General features: G+C 35.1%; 1 protein-coding gene across 2 annotated transcripts in view; it reads left to right on the top strand.

Moving 5' to 3' along the window:
* Nucleotides 1-27,379, top strand: part of JMJD1C (jumonji domain containing 1C) — a 265,106-nt gene that overhangs the window by 61,280 nt on the left and 176,447 nt on the right. For both annotated transcript variants that reach the window (XM_044916040.1, XM_044916039.1), the window contains exon 2: nucleotides 15,480-15,644. In XM_044916040.1, coding sequence (XP_044771975.1) covers nucleotides 15,480-15,644 — 165 coding nt within the window. The remainder of the gene's footprint in view (nucleotides 1-15,479; nucleotides 15,645-27,379) is intronic.

Below are 27,379 nucleotides of genomic sequence, written 5' to 3'. Positions count from 1 at the left end.
TTTGTTCCTCCATTCCCAATTCATGTTGTTTCTAGCTTTTGTCTTTTAAAAATAGAACTGCTATATACATTCATATTCAGATTTTTGTGTAAATGTAAATTTTCATTTCACACGACTGAAATTTTAGCCACTCTAGGTATGTAATGGTATCTCATTGTGGTTTTTATTGGCATTTCTCTAACGACTAATTATTTTGAGTATCTTTTCATGTGCTTATTTGACATCTGTATATCTTCTTTGGTGAAGTATCTATTCAAATCTTATCCCGTGGTTTTTGATTAGTTTTCTTTTTGTTGAATTTTTTAAGTTTTTTGTATATTCTGGATACTAGTCTTTTTTCAAATGTTTTATTATAGTCTGTGGTTTATTCTTTCATTTTCTTAAAGTGTTCCACAAAAAATTTTTTTTTTAAATTTTGATGACATCTAATTCATCACATTTTTTCTTTTATGGTCTGTGCTTTTGAAATCCTTTCTAAGAATTTTTTGCCTAACCCAAAGTCAGGAAGAATTTCTTCAAAAAGTGTTACCTTTTATGTTTAAGTCTGTAACTATTTGGGTCTAATTTTTGTATATAGTATGAAATACGGATTGAAGTTCATTTTTTTTTGCACATGAATGTACAATTATCCCAGCAGCATTTGTTGAAAAGAATATCTCCTTTGAATTGGATTTTCATTTGTCAAAAATCATTTACCAGCTTTATATTGATTCTGTTTCTAGATTTTATTCTCTTGTATTGATTTGTGTGTCTATGTTTTTGGCAATATCACACTCTCTTTACTATATTACTATAGCTTTATAGTGAGTCTTGAAACCAAACAGTGTGAGTCCTCCAACTTTTGTTGTTGTTCAAAATTGTTTGTGCCCTTCCCATGTAAATTTTAGAGTCTACAAAAATTCTACAGGGATTTTGATTGGAATTGCATATAGATCAATTTAGGGAAGAATTTACTTTTTAATATTGAGTCTTTCAATTAATGAACACAGTGTATCTGTCCATGTATTGGGACCTTCAGTTTCTTTTATCAGTGTCTTAACAATTCTCACATACACATCCTAAACGTATTTTGATAAATTTCTCCATATATTGTCTATTTTTTATTATCTTAAAATACTGCCAGCTGTTTTGATTAGGACCAGGAGTATGCAGCATTATACATGCTCTTCCCAAGACTCCAGCAATCAAAGTACCTCTGTCAGGTTTCTGGGTTCTGGTGCTTAGTCTCAGCTTCAGTCAGAGGTCATTCTTTATCAAATTAGATTACTGGCCCGCCCTAATAGAAAGAATCTTTTGTATATTTTTTACTTCCTTTAAGGATATAGGTATATTTAGTCAGAATATACATACAGCCTCAAAGTACAGATTTTTTTTTTTTTGAGATAAGGGATATTCCTCATGTATTTTTCTCATATTTTTAAACTCATACTTTTATCTGCAAGAGGGAACTAACCTTTACAGTTGAAGGAAGGTAAAACCATAATGGTAACCAGGTTACCATGGCTCAAAAGAAAATGACTCCAAAAGAATTATAATAGTGAATTCAGTTCCCCACCACTTGAGACCAAGCCAGTTCTGTTCTTCATTCCTTATTTTCTAAATTGGATCAGTACCATTAACTGACATAATTTAGTTGAAAATATACAAATAATTTCAATATAGACTACTAAATGCACTGGAGACCCTTGAGTGCATTGCAAGATGATAGAGACCAGTGGCTCAGTTCAAGTGATAGAAAATTGTTTTTGAGAACCAGACTTCTGAAGTGTTTCTTGAAGCCAGGAAGTTCAGAGACCTGATAAGAGACTATGTAAGGTTCAGGTTGAGTTGAAAAAGAGGTGGACTCCACAGATACTGAGTGGTATCCTTAATCAGTATTTGCTGAATTAATGAATGGTTGGTAGACATTATAAATGGAATGCTTAAGGTAAATGTGAAAGCAGGGACAGAAGGAAATAATAGATTGTTAAAGATTTCTGATGGGGCGCCTGGGTGGCTCAGTTGGTTAAGCGCCCAACTCTTGATTTCAACTCAGGTCATGATCTCAGGTTGTGAGATCAAACCCCATGTGGGGCTCCACGTTGGGTATGGAGCCTGCTTAAGATTCTCTCTCTCCCTCTCCCTCCCTCCCTCTCTAAAAAAAAAAGAAAAGAAAAAGATTTCTGAGATGGAGTAGTTCTGGAGGATGACAAGGTCTAGAGAGATTGTATAAAAGTGAAAAGTCACTGTGGTTGAGAAATTCAGAAAACTTGGAGGCTCAGTTATGGTATTAAAACTATGAATAACTTAATAAAGGGAAACTTTGTCTCTTTTTAAAACAGTATTTCATCTCTTTTTATTTGATCCCTTTTGACTCCTGTTGATTGTAAAAGAATTTCTCAATGAAGAAATCCTTGATATAATCAAATAACTTGAGTACCAAAAATGGAAGTAGTTGATCACATCCCTTTCTGAGGCTCTCTTCTATCCATTGTAAGGGTTAGGATATACCTAAGTGGAGATTCCATAAATCATCTGTCCTATTTCAAAATAATCTTGGCATGCAAGATCCCCTGAAATGTAAGGCCAACACAAGTATGACTCTTTCAAGTAGATTCTAGGCATTATTTTTAAATACTAATAAATTAAAAAAAATGAAAAAGGCCATCAGAATGAAATAACTTTTTATTCAGTGTCAGAATTCTACTAGTATTTAATTACATACTACCAGTATATATTATTAAAAGATAATTAGACAGGGGCACCTGGGTGGCTCAGTCGTTAAGCGTCTGCCTTCGGCTCAGGTCATGATCCCAGGGTCCTGGGATTGAGCCCCGCATCGGGCTCCCTGCTTGGCGGGAAGCCTGCTTCTCCCTCTGCCACTCCCCCTGCTTGTGTTCCCTCTCTCGCTGTGTCTTTCTCTGTCAAATAAATAAATAAAATCTTTTTTTTTTTTTTTAAAAAAAAGGTAATTAGACCTTCTTTAATACTTCTGTACTTTTTTTTTTTTTAAGATTTTATTTATTTATTTGACAGAGAGAGAGGGAACACAAGCAGGGGGAGTGGGAGCGAGAGAAGCAGGCTTCCCGCCGAGCAGGGAGCCCAATGCGGGGCTCGTACTCAGGACCCTGAGATCTTGACCTGAGCTGAAGGCAGTCGCTTAACCAACTGAGCCACCCAGGCGCCCCAATACTTCTGTACTTTCAGCCAAGTGCAATATTCAATACCTGAATTTTTATTTGGACAGTTATACATGGTTTTTCCTCCCAACCTGAGGTCTGAAGACAGTGCCAGCATAAAGTGTTACAGCAAGTATTGGGGAACAAAATTTCAGCCACCAGGTTCTTGAGACTTCAGTAGTACTTAGGCATTTAAGTCATCCAATATTATAATTTAACAAATTTTTTATTGTGGTACTACAATATCTGCTGTCTGAATAAGGACATGTATACTAAGGTCAAGCACCCATTTTGAGGTAGATATTTATTTTTTCTATTTCAGAAAGAAAACTCTTGAGATTCCAAGTCTTTTTTTTTTTTTTAATTGAGAACTGGGGCCTACCATTTTTGTCAAGCATTTTAGACAATTAGAATTACTCTAGGCTAAGGAGAATGATCTAATTATGTTTCAGTCCTATCATATGCTTTACCGATTTTATACTTGTTCAGGGATAATAGGTGTGACTACAAAGGGCCATTGCAAAGCCAAAGTTAGGTGTCTCACGCATATATGCTGTGTACCAAGACACAATTGTTACCACAGATCCATGGTGCTTAGCTAGGGGAGATCGTGTGGACTTCCTGACATCTCAGTTTCTTTGATCTTCAGTTGAATCTGAAACCATACAAATTTCTTGGGCCGCCAAATTGTCTTTCACATGTTTTTGGAAGAGAGAGCTCTGTGTGTGTGCGTGTGCATGCGCGCGCACGTGTGTGTGTGTTACGTAGACGTAAAGAGTATAACCTATGGAGAAAAGATCAAAATGTGGACCACACCTTTGCTTATTTGACCTAGCTTTAGGCCCTCTACCTATATTAGGCTCTAGAAAATCTATTGCTGGATCTGTATTAAAATGTAAAGACAAATTGTTGTACCTTTGGAGCTAACTAACTTTTGGCTTCAAAAACAAGGCAATAGATTTATAATTCTACTTCTCTTTCCCCATCAAGGGTACTGTGGCTATAGTTAGGTTTTATTATGAATAATGTTGAGTCTTAATGGTTTGTCTATACCTTGCATCCCTTGGATTCTTTAAGGATATTGTATTAGTTCCTTAATGTATGTAAATGTGCATTATGAAGGGCATTGAACTGCATAGAGCCCCTGTTCTGTAGTCATTTTCCATCCTCAGTTCTTTTCTTTTAATATATGAACTGATTATAAACCTTGTGACACTAAAATCTCATTTTCACACAAGTAACTTGTTTCCTGATTACTTTAAATGAATGCATTACATGCAATATCACAGCCATTTTTATAAAAAGAATAAACTCTTTTTTTTAATTAATAAGCTTTATTTTTTTAGAACAGTTTTAAGTTCACAGCAGAATTTGATGGAAAGTACAGAGTTTCTGTATACCTCACCACGCTCAAACCCCTTCCAGTTTTCCCTTATTATTAACTTCTTACAACTGATGAGGCAATACTTATGTGTTACTATTAACTAAAGTTCATAATTTACATTATGGTTTACTCTTTGTGTTGTGTAATTCTGTGAGTTTTGACAAATGCATAGTGTCATTGGTCAGCCTATAAAGTATCATATACAGTTGTTATATTGTCCAGAAAAATCCCCTGTGCTCCAAATATATCCTCTTCCCCACCAGCAAATCATTGACAACTACTGATCTTTTTGTTGTCCCCTTAATTTTGCCTTTTGCAGAACTTCATATGGTTGGATTATAGTATATAGCCTTTCAGAGTAACTTCCTTAACTTAGCAATATGTATTTTTATGCATTCATGTCCTCATGGCTTGATAGTCTTGAGAGTCCTTTCTTTCTTTCTTTTTTTAAAGGATTTTATTTATTTATTTATTTGACAGAGAGAGCACAAGCAGGGGGAGCAGCAGGCAGAGGGAGAGGGAGAAACAGGCTCCCCGCTGAGCAAGGAGTCCAATGCGGGGCTCAATCCCAGGACCCTGGGATCATGACCTGAGCCGAAGGCAGACACTTAACCAGCTAAGCCACCCAGGCACCCCGAGAGTTCATTTTCATTTCTTTCTATTGCTGAGTAGTATTTATTATATGGATGCACCACAACTTGTTTTTTCACCTGTTGAAAGACATTTTGGTTGCTTCCAAATTTTGGTGATAATGAGTAAAGCTGGCAATAGATATTATAGAATATAAGTATTAGCCATTTACATGAGAGTTTTCTAAGATACATTTCTGCATCATCATAGATGATTATTCTGGATATAAATTTAGACTTTTCCTGTGTCATTCATAGGAGAGATAGACATTAAATATATACAGACCTATTTCATTTGTGTCAGATGGTGCAAAGACAAGATAGATGTTGCTATGAAAGTATATATAGAAGGTTTTTAACCTTTTACATATCATTTTTAATTAAATACCCATTGAATATTGAATTATAATATGATGATACTACGTTAGGACCAATTTTGAGTCCTAGGGTAAAAGATTTTCTAAAGTCTTTGTGAAACTTTTCATAGTTCTTAAGAGTACTATGGAAGCATGTCCTAAGAGTCTCTCTCCCTGTTTTGCTTTTATAATCTGCTTTGCACTTGGAAACTAGATAGTATAATTTATCTTTATCTGTATACTAGTGTCAGTGCGTTCTGAGTGAAGATGAGATGATTCACCTTTGGGTAAAGTGCATTTGCCTTTAGTGAATAGAATTTGTAACATCTTTCTTGACTCATTAGGAGCCTTTTGGCCATTTTCATTCTACTGTATTTCAGATAGATAGTAATACTATTACCTACATGCCAGTATTATATTTAGAACTCAGTATTCCCTCAAATATATATGTTTCTGCCTAAAAATACACTTTTTTTTAGTATTTAGTTGTCTTCATTAATAAGTAGCATGTTTCTCTATCCCAAATAATAACTGTTTTATAAATACATATTTGAACAATTATATCAAGAATCAGAAGCATATTTTAATCTTACTAATTTGTTACTAATGCCCAGTACTGGGTTCTTTGTAAATAATATAAACAAAGGGCATTTACTACTACTTTACAATATTATAAAAAAACTTTTATTTCTGTGGTAACTTTCTAAGAAACCTATTGCAGAAGGTAAATTGAAGGAGTTAAAAATATAAAAACTAGAAACCAGAAGTAATTTTTAGTAGTGTGAAAATAAGAAACAAATACCTGATTTTTTATGTAAAATATCAATGAAATATGTTTTACCTGTGGCCAGCTCTTCTTTGAAAAGTTATTTAACTGGGGGCGCCTGGTGGCTCCATCGGTTGAGTGACCAACTCTTGATTTCTGCTCAGGTCATGATCTCAGGGTCCTGGAATCAAGCCCCAGCATGCTCAGTGGGGAGTCTGCTTGAGGATTGTCTCCCTCTACCCCCCCCCCCACATGTGCTCTCTCTCTCTCAAATCTTTTAAAAATGTTTTTTAGAAAAGAAAAGTTGGGCTTCCTGGGTGGCTCAGTCGTTAAGCGTCCGCCTTCGGCTCGGGTCATGATCCCAGAGTCCTGGGATCCAGTCCCACATGGGGCTCCCTGCTCGGTGGGAGGCCTGCTTCTCCCTTTCCCACTCCCCCTGCTTGTGTTCCCTCTCTCGCTGTGTCTCTCTCTGTCAAATAAATAAATAAAATCTTTAAAAAAAATAAAAAGAAAAAAAGAAAAGTTATTTAACTGGAACAGCAAATCTGTAAAGAAGAATATCAGTGATGGTTTTGCATTGCCTTAGCTATCAGATGGATTAACTGCCTATTACATTGTCTTCTTAGGCTCAATTAATGAACAACCACATGGCTATGCCCAGGAACATGGTGTAGTCCCTGTTATATACTGTGGATGGAAAGTCCCTAGTTCTTTTCCACAGGCAGAAAAAGAAGCACTTGGTATTTTTCTAATATGCTATAATATTTAGAAAACCTCCTAATGCAGAGGAAGGAGGTGGAAATGTTCATCCTTCTTAATTCATCCTCACCACTGATTTTTATCATATTCCAGTAATTTACAGTGTCTTAATTGTCCAATCCAGTGGGTTTTTTTTAAATTTGTCTGTAGCCTTTGAAGATGTTAACTTGCCTCTTCATATGAAACTTACCTTCTTGATTGGAATAGTACCTTCTCTACAGGTTATACTTTGTTTTCCTTCTCAGTTGTGTTCATTTGTTTCTTTTCCTTTGGTAGCCTGTAAGTTTTGAGATTTTATATGCTTTTATGTTCTTTCCTATGAATTTCTCATTGTCCACATTTTCTCTAATCCAAATTTCATTTCCTATATCCTAAACCCAGACAACCTTTGCTTTAGGTAAGTTAGAATATTCTGAGTGTGCTTGATTTTCATGCCTGTAAACACAGTATTCCCCCCCACCTTTTTTTTTTCATCTGTGAGATCCTGCTTATTTCTTCAAATCCTACTTAAATGTCACTTATTGGGGCACCTGGGTGGCTCAGTCGTTAGGCGTCTGCCTTGGGCTCGGGTCATGATCCCGGGGTCCTGGGATCGGGCCCCACATCGGGCTCCCTGCTTGGCGGGAGGCCTGCTTCTCCCTCTCCCACCCCACCTGCTTGTGCTCTGTCTCTCTCTGTCAAATAAATAAATACAATCTTAAAAAAAAAAAGTCACTTACGTCATGTAGATTTTCCCAGTTTATCCAGGCTATATTTGTTACTGTCTCCTCTAAGCTATTAAAGTAATACTCTGCATATTTGTATTATCCCACTCATTACACTGAATTATCATTATTGAATGTCTATAGCCATACTAAACTATGAAATCTTAAAATCATAAATGGTACCTTATTCAATCTTTTATTCTTGTGTCCAGAATTACGGCTGACACATAGTAGGCACTCAAATACCTTTTCAAGAATTGTAAGCATGTGTGCATGAATGATTGCATGAAACAAAGATGTTTTAAGAACATATTTATAGTAATATATCAAAATAGGAACTGAATGTCATTTTTTATAGCCACAGTATATATTTAGTAAATTGCAACATATATTTTTACCACATACATATGAAAACAAATGGTTGTAAAGCAGTTGGTAAATAGTATATGTAATTAGAATCCTAGAGATCAAATAACTTATCCTAGATATTAAGAATTTAAATAACATCAAAAATATCAATGTTTGGCAAAACAGGGAGTAGAATCTATGAATTAGGGTTATTTTTTTACTCTGTCAACAATGTTTGCCGTAGACAAGCTGTTTAAAAAGACTTCTTTTTTTTTTTAAAGATTTTATTTATTTATTTGACAGAGAGAAACACAGTGAGAGAGGGAACACAAGCAGGGGAGTGGGAGAGGGAGAAGCAGGCTCCCCGCTGAGCAGAGAGCCCGATGTGGGGCTCGATCCCAGGACCCTGGGATCATGACCTGAGCCGAAGGCAGATGCTTAACGACTGAGCCACCCAGGCGCCCCTGTTTAAAAAGACTTCTAAATTAAAGTCAGACTTTATCAGTTTTTGCTCAGTTTTTTTGTGTTCAAACATTATTCTCTAAAATGTTTAAGTATTTTGGTAGACATTTTACCTTCCTGATTGTGAATTTCTTAGAGCCCAACCTGTAATGGAAACTACACTTTCAAATTCTATAAATAGGGTAATTAAATGGTATGCATTATAATATGCACATTCATTTTTAAAAAGTAAAATGTGAGTAGATATATTTCACAAATAAGTTTTTAAATCAGTTATCTTTTACTAAATTTAAGTTTTTCCATAGAAATAATGTTTTAAACATTATGTTCTCTAGTCAGCCAGCCTAAAGTACATTGATCCCATAGAAATAAGTGAAGTGTAATATTAAAACCACATGTTGTAATATTATTGTAAAATATTATTCTGCTCTTTTATTCTGCACCTGTAACATTGTTTCATTGGAATTATATATTCTAACTTTAAATGGATGATTTTAGGAATACCTCTTTTCCTGTCTGTCATTCCCCTTCTCAATTCTTTTACAAAAGGAAGGAACAAAGCCTCTCGTACCTGGGACAGAAATATCTGAAAGGAGTGACTGGATCTGGAGTCAGTAGCAGTAATAGTGGCAGAAAAGATTTGTTGGTTGGGTGATTGAAAGTACAAATTTTCAAAACTGTGGAGCACTCGCACTGAGTTTAAGAGGCTAATAATCAACTGCTAGGAAAGAGAAGTCAAAAGCTAATATATACTTAGAAGATGATTGATACTCATGTTGTCTCATAAGATTTCCGACTTACTTTAAAAATTACTCCTAGGAACTGGAATTATATATACATTATGGGAGCTTCAGTATTTGACCTCTTTTCTATAAAAACAGTATACTTAATATAATCTCTAGTCATGCCTCAAAAGATCAAAACCAGAATTTGAGCCTTTTTCTAAATAAATTATGTTGGAGATTTATTAACAAGCATTTGTAATATGTAGGACTTTGTATTTAACTTGGATTTTTCTTCCTTAGATTTTTTAGTTGCTGTCCCTCTCCTTTAAACTCTCTAGTTACATCCTCATATCTTCAGATTTGTAAACTACTCTTAGGCATCCCTTTTTTCATAACCTATAGAAAACCTTTCTTCATTGATTTACTCTCATGCTTTAAAAGCATTCTCAGAATTTGAGTTCCTGAAAGGTTTTTTTCCTTTTTGTTTGGGCAAGCTGCTTCTCTCTCTCTTTCACTTTTTCAAATGTCTTGAAATTATTCTTCTGTCTGTCAAGCCGCCTTATGCTAAAAAACTGAGCTGCTGATAGTTTTCTTCCTCCTGAGCCATTCAGCAGTTCTTAGTTTGTTCTGTGATGCTATTGAAAGAAACAGAGAACTAAACGAGGTGTTTTCATTTGTGTATCATTATTTACATTAATTGTCTAAAAGGACTTTACTGTGTTATATTTTAAATCTCATAAATTTAATGCAGGATTTATGGGCGCCTGGGTGGCTCAGTCGTTAAGCATCTGCCTTCGGCTCAGGTCATGATCCTGGGGTCCCGGGATCGAGTCCCACATCGGGCTCCCTGCTCGGCGGGAGGCCTGCTTCTCCCTTTCCCACTCCCCCTGCTTGTGTTCCTGCTCTCGCTGTCTCTCTCTGTCAAATAAATAAAATCTTTAAAAAAAAAAAATTTAATGCCAGATTTAAAATTTATTTTTTATAGATTTTATTTATTATTTATTTATGAGAGAGTGAGTGGGGGGAGGGGCAGAGCGAGAGGGAAAGAGACAATCCAAAGCAGACTCTGTGCTGAGCGGAGCCAGACGTGAGATCATAACCTGAGCCAAAATCAAGAGTCATGTGCTTAATGGACTCAGCCACCCAGGCGCCCCCACCCCCCCATTTAAAAGTTTTCAGTATTTGGGAAGAGATGACCAGGTTTTGGGCCCCCCACCCCATTGGTTATCACCAAATTATTTATATAGATTTGTAGATGGATAAATCTTATGGAAAAACTAGTCCATTTTTCTCCCATATTGCTATTTTATAGAGCAATATTCTGTGAGGTATCTCATAATTGGAGATTTTATGGACAAATGGGGAAAATCTCATGGTATTATCTCTCTTATTAATAATGGACAGTGAACATTGGCATTATTAAAAACCTTGAGAAGACTTCTGATAAAATTAGACATTTGTAACTTACTAGTCCATGATTGTTCATAACTTATCTGGCTTACATAATGCCTTTTTATGTGAAAAGAAATGATTCTATAATGTAGACTATAGTTTGAGGAATGTTAATATAGTCTAATGCTTTTATTTTTAACACAAAAGATTCTTTAGAGGCTAAGTTGTTTTAGCTCATCACCATTCTCACATGACATCATGCAGATCACTCTTACTATTAGAGTGCATAAAAAGGTGAGGCCCATGGTGTACCACGCTGGTGTGATAATATTAGTATTATTATTGATACCAAGGTAAAAATAACTGAATTTGTTTTTATCACTTGATTTTATAGTGGCAATAGTTGTGTAATTTTAATTTTCTTTATAAATATCAGTGAAAATAGTATATTGTGAGAGAGAATACAAGCTTTCTTATTGGTCATTGTTTTTATTTCATAGTTCTAGGAAAATAGGGATTTTCCTAGGACCTTTCAAAAATTTTGTGATAATTATTGATGAATTTTAGCTCCAAAAATGCCCATCATAGTAATCTGAAATATTTTTTCAAATTGGTACATTAGTAGATTTTTATATAGCTAATATTTTTACTGTTCCCACATTACCTTTCCCAAATTAACTGTATAACATTTGCAGATAAAGATTGTGGCTTACTGAGAGGTCCTAAAATAAAGTGGCAGGGCTGAAATTACAATTTAGATAAAAATAATAATTCTCAGCTTTAATATGCTATTATTTTGGTATGTGTAAGTTGAATGTAGGTGTCCAAGTGACCAGAATCCATTTGCCATTTTCAAGCAATCAAGCTATGTAGGAGAAAAGAGACATTCTCCATATAGATGATAATTGTGTTTGAAGAGTTTATTTTTTATTTTTTATTTTTAAGATTTTATTTTTATTTGAGAGAGCATGAACAGAGTGGAGGGAGAGGCAGAGGAAGAGGGAGAAGCAGACTCTCCACTGAGCACTTAGGAGCCAGATGTGGGACTCTATCCCAGGACCCCAAGATCATGACCTGAGCTGAAGTCAGATGCTTAACTGATTGAACCACCTAGGCACCCTGTGTTTGAAGGGTTTCAAGGTTAGGTTAATTTTAATGGACCACATAACAGAAACTGCATCACATGACTGCTGCTTATACTTCCTTCATCTTGCTAGTGGTTCTTCTGACAGTCTAACAGCTTTTCTTTCAGTGTCTGCTTTATACATATATAAAACAGAGAATTTGTGCATGTTGAGATCTGTTGTAGAAGACATGTATTAAAAGAGATATGTGATAGTCTTTTAATTATCTAGCGACCAGTTCTTCAAAATCACTGTTTTGTATCTTGGGTTAAAAAAAGTATTTACCACATGTTCACTATGAAATAATTATTTTTAATGATTATTTTGCTGAGCCTTTTTCTCAGATCATATTCACTCTTATGGTAATCACCACAATATCCATAGCTATTAATTCTTGATGTATATCTCTTATTTCTGAATTCCCAGTGTTCATAATGATAGGCTCTAATATGCAATCAGAAGTGTTTACTGAGTGAAATCTTCCTTTTCTTTTTTTCTACATAATTATGAATGCAGTGATTAATTAGTAAATGAAACAACTGTATTCATGTTGCATTTAGGACCTTTTTTCTTTTCTTTCCTTTCTTTTTCTTTTTTTTGCAAATTAGTCATTTATTCATACTCATTATATGTTTTACGTGGTGCTGGGTCGTTAAAATATTTGCTGAGCACTTTAGTTTGTTAGGCACCGTGCCAGATACCAGAGATGCAAAAAAAAAAAGATGAAGGCATACTAATCCTTACCCCCAAGGATCTCGTATCTTTAGTTAGTAAGAAGGAAATAAGCAGGCCGAAGGACCCAATAGAGGTGAACGAGGTGGGAGTCAGTATAAAGTAACATAAAACTAAACAGCCGAGTTAGTATATACAGTGTTTTTGGTAGGTTTGCAGATTGATGGAAAGAAACTATGCCTCCCCAAACCTCACCCTACATACATACCAATACACCATAAGGGTAGATTAGTTACTCATTCAGTTAGCCAAGATACACAGTCTTACCTTTATTGGTGTAGAGAATCTAGCATGAGCACTGAGCATCCCTGCATGTCCTTGCGAGATATACCAAGCATGGGAAACCCTGACCATTCTTTACCTGGGCCATTTCTCAGAGCTGTGTTTGCAGTGAGCACCAATGAAGTATGAAGTAATAACTTCCTCCAAATAGCAGGCTTGCTTCTATTTATTATAAAAGGGGGGCCCCTCCACCCTCTCCCGGCACAGATCTGTGACACAGCTGTCTGAGTGCATAGGTATTCCTCTTCGGGCTCTGGGCAAGGTGGGTCTTAGGAGGCATGAGGGGTCAACACAAGCCACACACTTTCACTTGGCTGTAAGTAATAAAGTCCTGGGAGACTCCTGTCTTTTGCCAGAATCCATGAAACAATAACAGGCTAGCTTATTTTAGTGTCTGTCTATCTAACTATTGACATTCAAACACTTCACTGTTTTGATAATATGAAGGTAAGTTGGCTATACAGCAAAGGAAAAGAATTTCATTTCTTTGTCCCCAGGGTCCTGGTAGATTCCTAAAACTGTCAGTGACACTGTCCATGCAAGATCAGCCATGAGTTTAGAAAGTTCACTTCATGCTGAAAACTTTAATTCTGTTATCAAGGGTTTTGCATCTGGAAGAATATACATTGAATTAATGCCATTTCTGATAGGGAAATGTTTAAAACCTTGGCTCTTCAGGTTCTTGACTGAAATATTTTGTCAGTAAGACCATATTATTGTCCATGAAGGGAAAACAAAGATAGCACTCAGGTTTTCCTGAGCATTGCTCTGCTTCAGTTTTCTGTAGTTTTCAAAAGCCCATTTGCACCACAATTTAGTGATTACATACTCTTACAAGATTTCAAGTGGTAGAGAAAATGGTATAGTTTGAAACTTTGCATAACATCGGGTGGACCTCAGCTCAACCCCTTAGGATGCATTTTTAGAAGAAGCCAACAGTTTTGTTGGCTCCTTCCTTGACTTGGGCTCCTGCTCTGAGTTGGCATAGATAACTAGGAATAGGTGTTAACTCCTTGAACAGTGTATTCTTCTTTCCCAATTCTAACAGGTAAGTATATCTAACTAGCTTCCTAATGAGCAGCAGCAGAAAGACCTCAAAACCAAACATAATACCAGTTTGTGTCCATGTTTAAAAGTCAGCAATTTCAAGAGTCAGGAGATATTTAATATTTACTAAGTACTTTGCATGTATGCAGCACTGTACTGGATACTGTAACAGCTTTACCCTCAGTGAGTTTGCAGCCATAATACAAAAATATTCTCATTATATTTGAAGAATATATAGGGCAGAATCTGATTATATACTATACTATATATATATACTATATTTGAAGAATATATAGGGCAGAATCTGATTATATACTACATAAACTATATGAAAAATAACTGCTTGTAGGAGTTCAAAGGTAAGTTTGAGTGAAACTGGGGGTTATAAACATTCTGGAAGAACTTCGGTGAGGGCAGAAGAACTAACAGGATTTAAATGAGGGGGAAGTGAAACACTTCAGATGTAAGGGAGCAGAAGATGGGCGGAAGAAGAAAACAAGAATGCCTCCAACAAAACTTAAAATGTACTAGGGAAGACAGCTCTATGAAGAGAGCATCTTAGGTAGTGAATGAAAAAGGATGAAAGTGGGAGAAGGGGTTGAATGAACAGGTGTAAGAGAGTCAGCTTCGGTTTTCCAAATATTAACATCCTTGTTTCTGTTTTAGAGGAAAAGCTTTCAGGCTTTCACCATTGAGTATGCTGTTAGTTGAGGGTTTTTCAGTATTACCATCATTGTGTTGGAGTAGCTTCCTTTTATTCCTAGTTGGAATATGTTTATCATGCAAAATGTTGAGCATGTCAAATGCTTTTTCTGTGTCAAGCGAGATGATCATGTAGTATTTTTTCTTCCATTCTGGTATATGGAGGGTATATATGGTATATTGTACTGATTGACTGTTATATGTTGAACCGTACTTGAATTGCCACCTGTCTCTGTAAGTAAAGTTTTATTGGAACCAAGCCAAACCCATTTGTTTACATATTATCTGTGGCTGCTTTTGTACTATAAAATCAGAGGTAAACAGGTATGACAGAGACCATATAGTTTGCAAAGCCTAAAATATTTAATATTTCCCAACCTCTCCTTCTAGAACCATCAGTATCCACATAGTCTTTAGTATGTCTTTAGTAGATATCAGCCTGTCTGTACTAACATTATGTAATTTGCTTTTCTTAATAAATGTATGGTTTATCTTCTTGATATACAACAAGTAGGGAGTTCTAATATGGTTAATGAGAAAGTTAGTTAAATAATGATTTTAAGAGAAATGTCAGTTCAAATAATGTATTTGATAATGTCTTTTCTAATTCAACTTTGTGCCTTTATTTTAAAGTAACCTACTTGGGGGCCTCCTGGGTGGCATAGTTGGTTAAGCATCCAACTCTTGGTTTTGGCTCAGGTCACGATCTGAGCATTATGAAATCAAGCCCTCCCTGCATGGGGCTCCGCGCTCAGCTCAGAGTCTCCTTGAGACCTCCCTGTCCCTCTGCTCTCCCCCCCCAGCTCTCTCTCTTTCTAAAATACATAAATAAATCTTTTAAAATACATGTATGTATATATATCTCACATTCTGCATTGCTCATGGAGTTTTACGTTTTCTTTTCTATAGGTTTATGTGGAATTTGATGATCTTGAATGGGATAAACGAGAGTGGGTTAAAGTATATGAAGATTTTTCAACTTTCTTGGTGGAATACCACTTAATCTGGGCCAGAAGGATCGACCCTAGCCAGACTCAGGGATCAAAGGGCAAACAAATTCAGTGGCCTGCATTGGTAAGATCTATACTTGTTTCATTAAACATTCTCAGTTGTTTGATTTAAAAGAACAGGAACTGAATGTAAGTTCAGATTTGTCTTGGTGATCATAGATTATTCCTGAAGAGGCTCTGAAGTATCTGGCAGAAATATCAAAATTTGGCTTTTATTTTGTTAAACAACTTTATGTGTCCTTTTTGTTAGTACTCTTTTAGCATATTTAGCCTAGAAATAGTTTAATCTATCCAGTTAGGAGAAACATATAAATTGGATTAAAGGTTACTAACAAATAGTTGACTAGTTTGTGTGTAATGTGGAACAGTTTTGTGAGATTGAGACTTTGTACGTAGATAATAAGAGGATACTTTTTGTAAAGCATTCAATAGCATGTAATTTTCCTTGGTTTATTAAACTTAATAAAAATTGAATTCATTGTGGATGATAGTAGATATTTAATGTGAAATTATATGTTCACGTAATAGGTAAAATTACTTCATATTAGAAAATGTCTATTTAAGAAATACAGATTTCACAAAATTCTCAGCTAGTCTGAAGAGTTTTGTAAAAGAAACATACTAAGGAAGTCTGGCTGGCTGAGTCAGAAGAACACACGACTCTTGATCTCTGAGTTGTGAGTTCAAGCCCCATGTAAGGTGTGGAGATTACTAAACAAACAAACAAACAAACTTGGGGGAAAAAAAGAAACATACCAAATAAGATCGTTCTACTAGGAAGAAAGCCATATCTGTTTAACCATTGGGCAGTATATGTTTGAATGAAATAATTTTCTTATGCTGATATCAAAGAAATATTTTTAAAGCCATTAAAACATTATTTCAGGTATTTGGTATAAATACCATGAGAGTAGGTACTTTCAGATTTTTTTCAACATAAATTAACTATTTACAAGAATAGTTTTTCTTGTTAATAATTGTAGTACTTACACATTTTCTCTTTTAGTGAGTTAGACCTTTAAAAGTCTGAGGATATAAGTGGTTAAAAAGAGAATGAAATGAACTAATTATATTTTTAAAAGAAAATATGTGTAATATCAAAGGATGGAAGATGATATCTTTGAGCTATAGTTTTGGTAAGATACTTTGAATGCTCTAGCAAAATAAGATAATTTTATCCATGATAGATTTTAAGAAACATTTGTTGGATGAATATATTGAATTGTTAATATGAAGATTTTAAAGCCATGACTGACATGTTTTTTTATTTTATGAAATTTAACTCAAAAATTGGTTAAAACTTGACATATATGTGAATTTTGTATGAAAAGCCTCAAAAGCAGGAAGCAGTAACAACAATACCAGAAAGTATGCCTCAGTATCATCGTTAAAGAATAAACAGAACTTTAGAAAACCTTTGCCCTGTCTTAGAGATAATTATTAAAATCAAGGTGAATTCCTATATATATTCATAAATTACTGATTTTGGAGAAAATAGAAAATATTGTTTAATAATAATTTTTGTCATTATTTTAGAAATTTATTTCTGCTGAAAACCTTTTAACCTCATAAAATATTTAATTATGTAACCTCTTTTTAAAATTCAGCTTATTTTTTCTTACACAAAAAAAAGTACACATTAAAAAAATTGGAAATGCTAAATGGTTAAAGTAGAAAATCATGAATCATTCTATTTTCGTCACCAAGCATGACGTATTTTGACGTATTTTCTTATACAGTATTTCTCTGCTTTTTTTTTCCACAGTAGAATTAAAGAATTTTTAAAAAATATGATGAATATGCTTAACATAAAATTTTCCACTTTAATCATTTTTAAGTATAAAGTTCAGTGGCACTGAGTATATTCACATTGTTGTACAATCATCCATCTACAGAACTTATTCCATCTTGCAGAACTGAAACTCTATTCCCATTGAACAGCAACTCCCCATTCCTTCTTCTTCCCAACTCCTGGCAACTACCATTTTATTTTCTGTCTCTAGGATTTTGACTACTCTAACTACCTCAATAGAAGTGGAATCATCTGGTATTTGTCTTTTCGTGACTGGCTTATTTCACTCAGCATTAATGTCTGCGAAGTTTATTTTTATGTTGTAGCCTGTATGAGAATTTCCTTCCTTTATAAGGCTGAATAATATTTCATTATGTGTGTACCACATCTTATTTATTCCTTTGTCTGTTGAAGGACCCGTATGTTGCTTCCACCTCATGGCTATTGTGAATAATGCTGCTGTGCACACAGGTGTACATATATCTCATTGAGACCATGCTTTCAATTCTTATGAGAATTGCTGAAGAAGTGGAATTGCTATCTGGTAATTGTATTTTTAAAACTTTGGATAAACTGCCATACTGTTTTCCACAGCAGCTGTACTAGTTTACATTCTTGGCAATACTTGTTCATTTTAGTTTTTGATAATAGCAATCCTAATGGGTGTGAGGTAGTAGTACCTCCTTGTGGTTTTGATTTATGTTTCCCTAGTGATTAGTGATATTGAGCATCTTTTCTTGTGCTTATATGCTATTTGTTTATCTTCCTTGGAGAAATATCTATTCAAGTTTTGTCCATTTTTGAATCAGGTTGTTTTTATTTGCTTAGTTCTAGGAGTTCTCTGTATATTCAGGATATTAATCCCTTATTAGATGGAATCTGCAAACATTTTCTTCCATTCTGTGGTTGACTTTTTACTCTGTTGACAGTGTCTTTTGATGCACAAAATTTTTTAATATTCATAAAGTCCAGTTTATTTTTTTGGTTACCCGTGCTTTTGGTGTCATGTCCAAGAAATTATTGCCAAATCCAAATCATGAAGCTTTTATTGTATGTTTTCTTCTAGGAGTTTTCTTGTTTTAGGCTTTATATGTAGGCCTTTAATGTATTTTGAGCTAATTTTTGCTTATGGTATTAGGTGAGTGTTCAGCTTCTTTCATTTGCTTGTTGATATCCAGTTTTCCTATTACCATTTGTTGAAAAGACTTTCCTTTTTCTTTTGAATGGTCTTGGCACCTTGTGCAAAAATTATTTGACCATTTATTCAAGTGTTTATTTCTGGGTTCTCTATTCCATCAGTCTATATGTCTGTGTTTATGCCTGTACCACACTATTTTGATTACCGTGGCTTTGTAGTAAAATTTTATTTGAGAGATAAAGAGAGAGAGTGCATGTGAGTTGAGGGGGAGGTGCAGAAGGAGAAGGGGAGAGAGAATCCCAAGCCGTCTCCTCACTTAGCACAGAGCCCGATGGAGGGCTCGATATCATGACCTGAGCCGAAATCATAAGTCAGCCGCTCAACTATGACTGAGCCACCCAGGCACCCCATGTAGCTTTGTGTAGTAAGTTTTGAAATCAGAAAATGTGCATACTCCAACTTTATTCTTTTTCAAGACTGTTTTGGCCATTCAGTGTCCCTTGGAATTCCATATGAGTTTCAGGATGGATACTTCTACTTCAGCCTGAAACTTTGGGATTTTGATAGAGGTTGCATTGAATCTGTAGATTACTTTGGGTAGTATTGACATCTTAAGCCTTTCAGTTCATGACCACAAGATGTCTTTCCATTTATTTATGTTTTCTTTAAATTTTTTTTAGCAGTGTTATGTAGTTTTCAGTGTACAATTATGTCACTTACTTGGTCAATTTTTAAGGAATTTACTCTTTTTGATGCTATTGTAAATGGAATCAATTTGATAATTTCATTTTCAGATTGTTCATTACTAGAATGTAGAAATACAACTGATTTTTATGTGTTGATTTTATATCCTTTTGCTTAGCTGATGTCATACTCAATTGTGAAAGACTGCAAGCTTTTTCCTCTAAGATAGGGAATAAGACCAAGAGGGCACTTTTCTGGTCAACATAGTATTGGAAGTTCTAGCCAGAGCAGGTAGGCAAGAAAAAGAAAAAAAAAGGCATCTAAATTCGAGAGGAAGAAGTAAAGTTATTTCTGTTTGCAGACGATATGATCTTATATATAGAAAACCCTAAAGATTTTATGTGCCTTCCCATGTATTAGAACTAATAAATAAGCAGCAGGATATAAAATCTCTGCTTTCTAATAATAGTTTTAGCTAAGACTGCATTAAAATTGTAGATCCTGCTTTTTTTACTTGATATTTCAACATATTCATTCCTCCTCACAAGTAATAATTTTAACAGTTTTTAATGGCTAAATAATATTTCATCCTATAATGATCCATTTCCCTAATGTTTGGTATTGTTCCTAATTTTTTCATGATTATAAATAACTGATAAATATTATTGTGATAAATATGTAAATCTTTGCATCTCTGATTATTTTAAAAATTTAGATTCATAGTAGAATTACTGGTCAGAGGGTATGAACTTGAAAAAAATATATAAAAATCTCCTGATACTCTCCACAAATACTTACTGCTATTGCCCCCGGTCAGTGTGTGAGTGCTTTCATCTTCACGCTAATCCTAATCCCCCACCTCACTCCCACCCCCGCAAACATTGATTACTTATTTTCAGACTGTCTTGTTTTCAAAACCCAGACATTTAAAAAAGGATTTTTACAACTTGAGTACAAAAGTGAATGTTGTAATTTTTATATCTGCTAATTTGATATCTTAAAATACTATTTCATTGTTTTAATTTGCATTTCTTTAATGGGATGAATATTCATATTAGCAACTTGTATTTTTGTGATTGTCTTTTTTCAATTACTTATTATTAGGATTTTGTGTTTTTCTAATATTTGTTATAAGCTTTATTTATATTATTAGAGATACCGTAACCCTTTTGTATTTGCCTCATGGTTTGCTCAGCTAATTTTATGATAGCAAAACTTTTTGAACTGTTTGTTTATATTTAAAGGACATCTATATAATGAGATATCTTCCTTAATTCAGACAATCAGGATGTGTTTTCCTTCCTTTCTTCCTGTTTCCTTTCTTTCTTTGTATTAGGATGTTGTAAAAATTAATGGAACAAATAATTGAAATGACAATGCTTGGTATACTTTAGAAAATAATCATTTTTAAGTTTCATAAGACTTCTACAAACATTTATGTTTAGTACACATAGCTGAGATTGTATTTTTTCCCTACTGTTCATTAAAATGAGGCTTATTTAACGATATCTACAAGCAGTTGTTATGAAATTCAGAATTTTTAAATTCATATAGCAGAATAAAATACTATATCTACAAATTTGAGAAAGTTTAGGGTTACATATGAGATGGCAATAGAATTAAACACAGTGGCGGGGGAGAATTAAACAGCAAAAACTAATATTTTTTAATTCTCTACAAATTTAATGTTTCTAATTCTGTGTACATGATACTTGCTTTCATGTTCTTTTGTACTTAAACATATGTTTGTATTATCCTCTTTCTAGTTGTTTCACCCCTCGTGTGGTACCTGTTAAATATTACATATTGGTTATATTGTCTACTTATTCTAAGAAATCAGTAGAAACTGGCAGTGTACCTGCTGGTTCTTGAAATCATGACATAACAAAAAAAATCCTGTAGTCTCATTAACCTTTTCTAAAGTTTATTTTAAAAATTTAAAAATTAAAACTTCAACAAAATATGGGATAGTATAATACCCAGTTCTCTGGAATTGTCTTTTCATCTTTCTTCCCAGTGTATCAATAGCAAAACATACATTGGAGCACCACCTATGTAACATGCTGAAGTGGTGTCTTTTTTTTTTTTTTTTTGGTTTCGTCCTGTATGATCAGGGTACTACCTGAGGCTATTCTGATGATGAAAGCCAAGGTGTCTTACATTTTTATGTAAGTTACTTGATATATTGTTAAATTTCATTTTTTTAAGTAAAGTAAAATACTCATTAAATCACATTTATTTGCACCAGGGAAAGAAAGTGTTGGCATTCATAATTGAAATCAACGAATAACCTACCTAACTGGATTAGGGCCCTGGCTCCATCTCCTTTAGGAAAACCTTCTGTGGGGAGTGGGGCTTCGACCCTAACCCAGCTGGGCTGTAACACTGCTGCATTTTCTAAGGGGCAGAGTTTTCTACTACTTTTCTGCAGGCTCAGCCTTCCAGATCACCCCAACCAGAATTAATCTCACCATCCTGTGTTCCTGTAGAACTTTGTTTGTACCTCTGTTTTAACAACTGGCACCTCTGCTTTGTATTATACCTATTTGTTTGCATGTCTGTCTTTCCCTACTAGATTGTAAGTTCCCTGAGGACAGGAATCATGTCTTAGTCATCTTTGAATCGTTCCCAGAAGTCTAGCATAGTGCTTTATCTATCTTAGACAGTGAATAAATTTTAAAGTGAATAAATTTTAAAGTGATGAATTTATTCTATCTACCCCCAGCTAGTGAGAAAGAATGTTATTGGGAATTACAGCAAGTTTTCTGGCTGTTACTTTACACTAAGATCAAATGACAGGAAAGCATAATCAGCCAGTTGTGCTAAAAATATGTAAGTTAGCAATTTTAAACATGGCAGGTAGTTAAAGACAAATAATAAAAATGCTTATAATAGATGCCCTCATTCTAATCAAATACAAATATGAGATCTTATTGTCATGGAGGAGAGGAGGGGATGTAAAATTACCCCAAATGGGTTATTTTTAAAATGCAGAAGGAAAGAACTTATAACTTTATTGCCAACTAAGTATTCTAATCTGTAATAATTTATCTAATTTTCTGGAGTGAGTTTTAGGAAACTCAGACTTCTCCTTCTTCCAAGTGCAACTTTTCAACTTCATTAGATAGATTATTCTGGTTTGATCAGGAATTGTGATCAGATTATAAATATGTAAATGTTTATCAATATATTGCCTTTAGATTATTTGCCTAGTGAAAGTACTTTTTAGTTGTTCTCTGTTCTGAAAGAAACCCTCTCAAATTAGAATAGTAGAATTGTTTGACAAAACTTGAGTGCCTACCCTGTGCCAGATACCATGGTAAGCACTGTATATATATATATATTGGTAAATAAATGATATTCCTTGGGGCACCTGGCTGGCTTAGTTGATAGAGCATGTGGCTCTTTGATCTGGGGTCATGAACTCAAGACCAACATTGAGTGTAGAGATTGCTTAAATAAATTAACTTAAAAAATGAAAAAATAATTAGAATAGACTTCACTGTTCTTTGGGACAAAATACCTTTATATCTGGCTGTTTCATTGACGAACTTTGTTTTTAGATTACGACCTCAACCAAATTTTACTGAAATGTGAACCCATGCCACATTCCTACTGTGAACTGAACTTTGAAATAAATTCATTTGAAGAGTTTTTATATATTGATAATTGAGTTTGCAGAGTTAGAATTATTAGTTTTACAGTTCTTTGGTAAATAATGAAGCATTAGTAAAGACACCATACCTTCAAGGTTATTATTTCCCTGCAAAGTAAAACACTTTATGAGATCAAATTATGTGTAGTAAAGTATCAAACTTTTTAAATGATAAAAGCTAATACTGACAGACTGCAATGAATGAGCACATCTGTCCTTTTCTTGTGGGTCATAAATGATATTATTTGGGGGGGAAAATATTTTGTTGTAAGGACCATAAAGAGGTTCATCCTCTTGATTCATTAATTCTTCTCTCAGGAAATTATTTTTACAAAACAATTTTTAAAAAGTAAAAATTAAATTCAGTTCAGCTAATGTTTATCAGACACCTTATGTGAGCAAGACAGTGTGCTAGGTCTATAGATACAAAAAAGAAAGGCAAAATGTTATATGCAGAAAGATGTTCATTATAGTCCTATCACAATTAATGAATATTGTTAAATTAATCAGATATTATGCAGTTTTTAAAAATTATAATTATGAATACTTTAGAGAAGCATGGACAAATAAAATTCAAGTAAAAATAATCTTGGGGCGCCTGGGTGGCTCAGTTGGTTGAGCGACTGCCTTCGGCTCAGGTCATGATCCTGGAGTCCCGGGATCAAGTCCCGCATCGGGCTCCCTGCTTGGCGGGGAGTCTGCTTCTCCCTCTGACCCTCCCTCGTCTCATGTGCTCTCTCTCTCTCATTCTCTCTCTCAAATAAATAAATAAAATCTTTAAAAAAAAAAAATAATCTTGATTATAGTGGTGTCAAAATTATATACTTAGAAAGTATTACCAACTAATTAAAATCATTTTTTAGGAAGATGGGATTATGACTGACTTAAAATTTGTCTTTTCATTTTTTTATTATTATTTTTTAAAATACATTTATTTATTTGACAGAGAGAGACACAGCGAGAGAAGGAACACAAGTAGGGGGAGTAGGAGAGGGAGAAGCAGGCTTCCCGTGGAGCAGGGAGCCTAATGCGGTGTTCGATCCCAGGACCCTGGGATCATAACTGAGCCGAAGGGAGACACTTAACGACTGAGCCACCCAGGTGCCCCTAATTTGTCTTTTCAATAGAAATAGTTATTATTTCCCAAGAAATTAGAAATTTATTATAATGACTTTATCATGTAGTTTTTATTTTGGAAATGATTTTCTTCAAATGAATTCTTTTAGATTTGTCTTCTGTTAATATACTTTGACAGCTACTTTTTAAGTTTTGTTAATACAGCATTTTTAATATCCTTAATAGTACAAAGAATTAAAACTTTCTGGGGCACCTAGATGGCACAGTCAGTTAAGTGGCCAACTCTTGGTTTCTGACTAGATTTCCTGGTCATGAGATCAAGCCCCACGTCGGACTCCAGGCTGAGTCTGCTTGAGATTCTCTCTTCCTCTCCCTCTGCCCCTCCTGCTCATGCTCTCGCTCAATTGCTCGCTCTCTAAAATAAAGAAATCTTAAAAAAAAAAAAACCCTTTCTAATAAAAATAACAATTCAAACAACAAAATAAATATAATGAAGCTTTATTTAAGGTTTGTTTTTAACTCCGTCTGAATTACTATTTGTTTATAGATTTACATGGCTTGATGTGACCTTAGAGATGTTCTAGTCATAGATTTAGACAATGTATTTATTGAAAAAGAGAACCTTAGTCATCTAGGAATGCAGTGTGATATATTAAGAACATAAGTCTTGATGTTGGATTTCCTCCTTCAAATTCATACTGTGCCATTTGTGGTTAATATCAAGATGAACTTGAGTTATTTATTCTCTGTCTCTCTGTCTTCATAATAGTAGTACCTACCATATAAAGTAATTGTGAAGGTTAAACAGCAAAGTGTATATATATAAAAGCCTTAGTATAGCACTGCAGTGAGTTTTGCCAACTGTACAGTTTTAGGGGAATCCCCAGAAAACCAACTTCTGTTACATCATTTGTAAGTTTGAGGGTTTCCCTAACCCATTAGCAGGCTTGATAAGTCACTAGAAGGACTCCTAGAACTCATTGAAAACTGGGATGCTGGTGTCTACAGTTTATTGCAGAGAAAGGATGAAGATTAAAATCGGCCAATGGAAGAGATGCATAGGGCACAGAGTATAGGAGGGGTCCACAACATGGACTATGAAGTCATGGACATCATTCTGTCTTTCCAGCCACAATGTGCAACACTACACAGAGTTTTTAACAATCAGAGAAGCTCACCCAAGTCTTTGCTGTCAACAGTTTTTGTTGGAGCTCAGTTTACATACTGTCTACATACCTGAGCTGTAGTCTCTATTTCCTCCTGGACATCGGACTAATACCTACAGTTATCACTTCCTCTAGAAGTTGTAACTGATGATACTGAAATGCCCGAAGTCCCCATCATAAATCACATTATTAGACTGTTCAGTGGCCAGAGTCCTCAGGCAAACAAAGACTCTTATCAAGCAGGACATTCCAAAGGCCTAGAGATCATGTCTTAGTAACTGACATCTAGGCCAGATCTCTTGGGTAGAGATGCTTCTTCACTATATGGGCCACCCCCTTGCCTTTGTCCTGTACTCTCCTACAGCAAAACAGTCATATTCGTCTGGCTATCTATACTTCGTATAGCATTTATATGATGGTCATAGCAATAGCAACATTATCAATATGCCCAACATTTGGAGGAGATAGTGTGGAGTAGGAAGAGATATAAGTAAATAGTTAATCTGACTTATAGAGCCATTTCATACATTTTCATATTCTTGTACTAATTTTGTTACTCATTTACTCCCATGATTTACTGCTATTTGTAATTTATGATAAATTTATAACTTGATAAACTTATTTAGCATAGAAATTAACTGATGGCTAGCTAAATGTAGTTTTTTCTCAGGCCATTCTTTTTCTATCAGCATTGTATTCTGAGAAGGCTTTAACTCAATCTCCTGATACATTTGATTATCACCAATATTGTTTTTAGATTTTTTTTTATAAGTTGTGAATCTTACCAACAATGTCATTGTTACATGTTGGTTACAATTGCAGTATGTTCATAATACATTTCAGTTTCATTAAACAGATTAGTCAGAATTGCAGAGGAATTTGCCTCCTCAACAGAATTAACTCTTACCCATATACAATTGTATGAGTTACAGTTGGCCCTTATTCTGCTATTTCTGGGTTCCAAGTCAGTTTTTTTTTTTTTTTAAAGATTTTTAAAATTTATTTATTTGACAGAGAGATAGCGAGAGAGGGAACACAAGCCGCGGGAGTGGGAGAGGGAGAAGCAGGCTTCCCGTGGAGCAGGGAGCCCAATGCGGGCCTCGATCCCAGGACCCCGGGATCATGACCTGAGCCGAAGGCAGACGCTTAACGACTGAGCCACCCAGGCGCCCCCAAGTCAGTTTTGAATAAAGCAACTCACCCTGTCTCAGTTCACAAGCTTGTACTAAGACTGGTTCCCACTGTGTGTTGTATATTGTAGGACCCACCTATCTCCTACAGGGAGGACACATGAAGTATTCAGAATAGTACCTGCCTCTATTAGGTTATACCGCAGGGTGTGTTTTATTTTGATCAGTCGTGGGGGTAAGGGCAGTCATACATAGTTCATCGATGTATATTACAGGTGCCCCAGAAGAACTTCCATAGGTTTGGAGGTCCATAAGATCCCCTTAGGTGTGCCCCTTGAGCCTTAGCATCTAAGATGGAGGACCATTGTCCTATGGCTACTCGAGCCTCTGTATTAAAACTGTCCAGGGGCACCTGGGTGGCTCAGTCATTAAGTGTCTGCCTTCGGCTCAGGTCATGATCCCAGGGTCCTGGAATCAAGCCCCCCCGCATCAGGCTCCCTGCTCCGCGGGAAGCCTGCTTCTCGCTCTCCCACCCCTCCTGCTTGTGTTCTGTCTCTCACTGTCTCTCTCTGTCAAAATAAATAAAATCTTTAAAAAAAAAACAAACAAAAAACAGTCCAGAGGCGCTTATAGATCAGAGTATAGTTCTTTCTTGATGTTGGGAATGTTTCTTGAGTCTGCCTGACCCATTTCACTGCAACCCCATTATCTTCATAGGCTGATTCTCATCCCTTGCTTTTTCCTCCTGGAGGAGAACTCCCTCTAATCTGCTTATTCTCGTTAGTACGTCTTCTTCTTCTGAATGCCACTCCTCATTAAAAGCAAATTCATCTTGTCCTACAATGACTAGACCAGTACCAATATCCTCTAAAGTCCTTTTCTGTTTTGTGTGCCTGTGTTGTTTAATCCACCATGCATTTTATTATCACTGTGTACTAATAGAGTACGGTTGGGATACATCTTTTTTACTCTAAAATGTTGGGTCCCTGTACTAGGATTAGATGAGTAATCACACCTAGATGTAATTTAGAGTGTGCCATAAAGCCTCCCATAGGTCTTGCTCCTTGTCTCAGGATGGACAAAAAACCCACAAAAATGGATGATATGAATTTGTGCATAGTATACTGTGGTATGTTGGACATGCTACTACTATGTTT

Source organism: Neomonachus schauinslandi, chromosome 6 (assembly GCF_002201575.2).
Source record: "Neomonachus schauinslandi chromosome 6, ASM220157v2, whole genome shotgun sequence".
Lineage (NCBI taxonomy): Eukaryota > Metazoa > Chordata > Mammalia > Carnivora > Phocidae > Neomonachus > Neomonachus schauinslandi.
The sequence above is the reverse complement of the archived record's forward strand: the minus strand, read 5'-3'. Positions and strand labels throughout refer to the sequence as shown.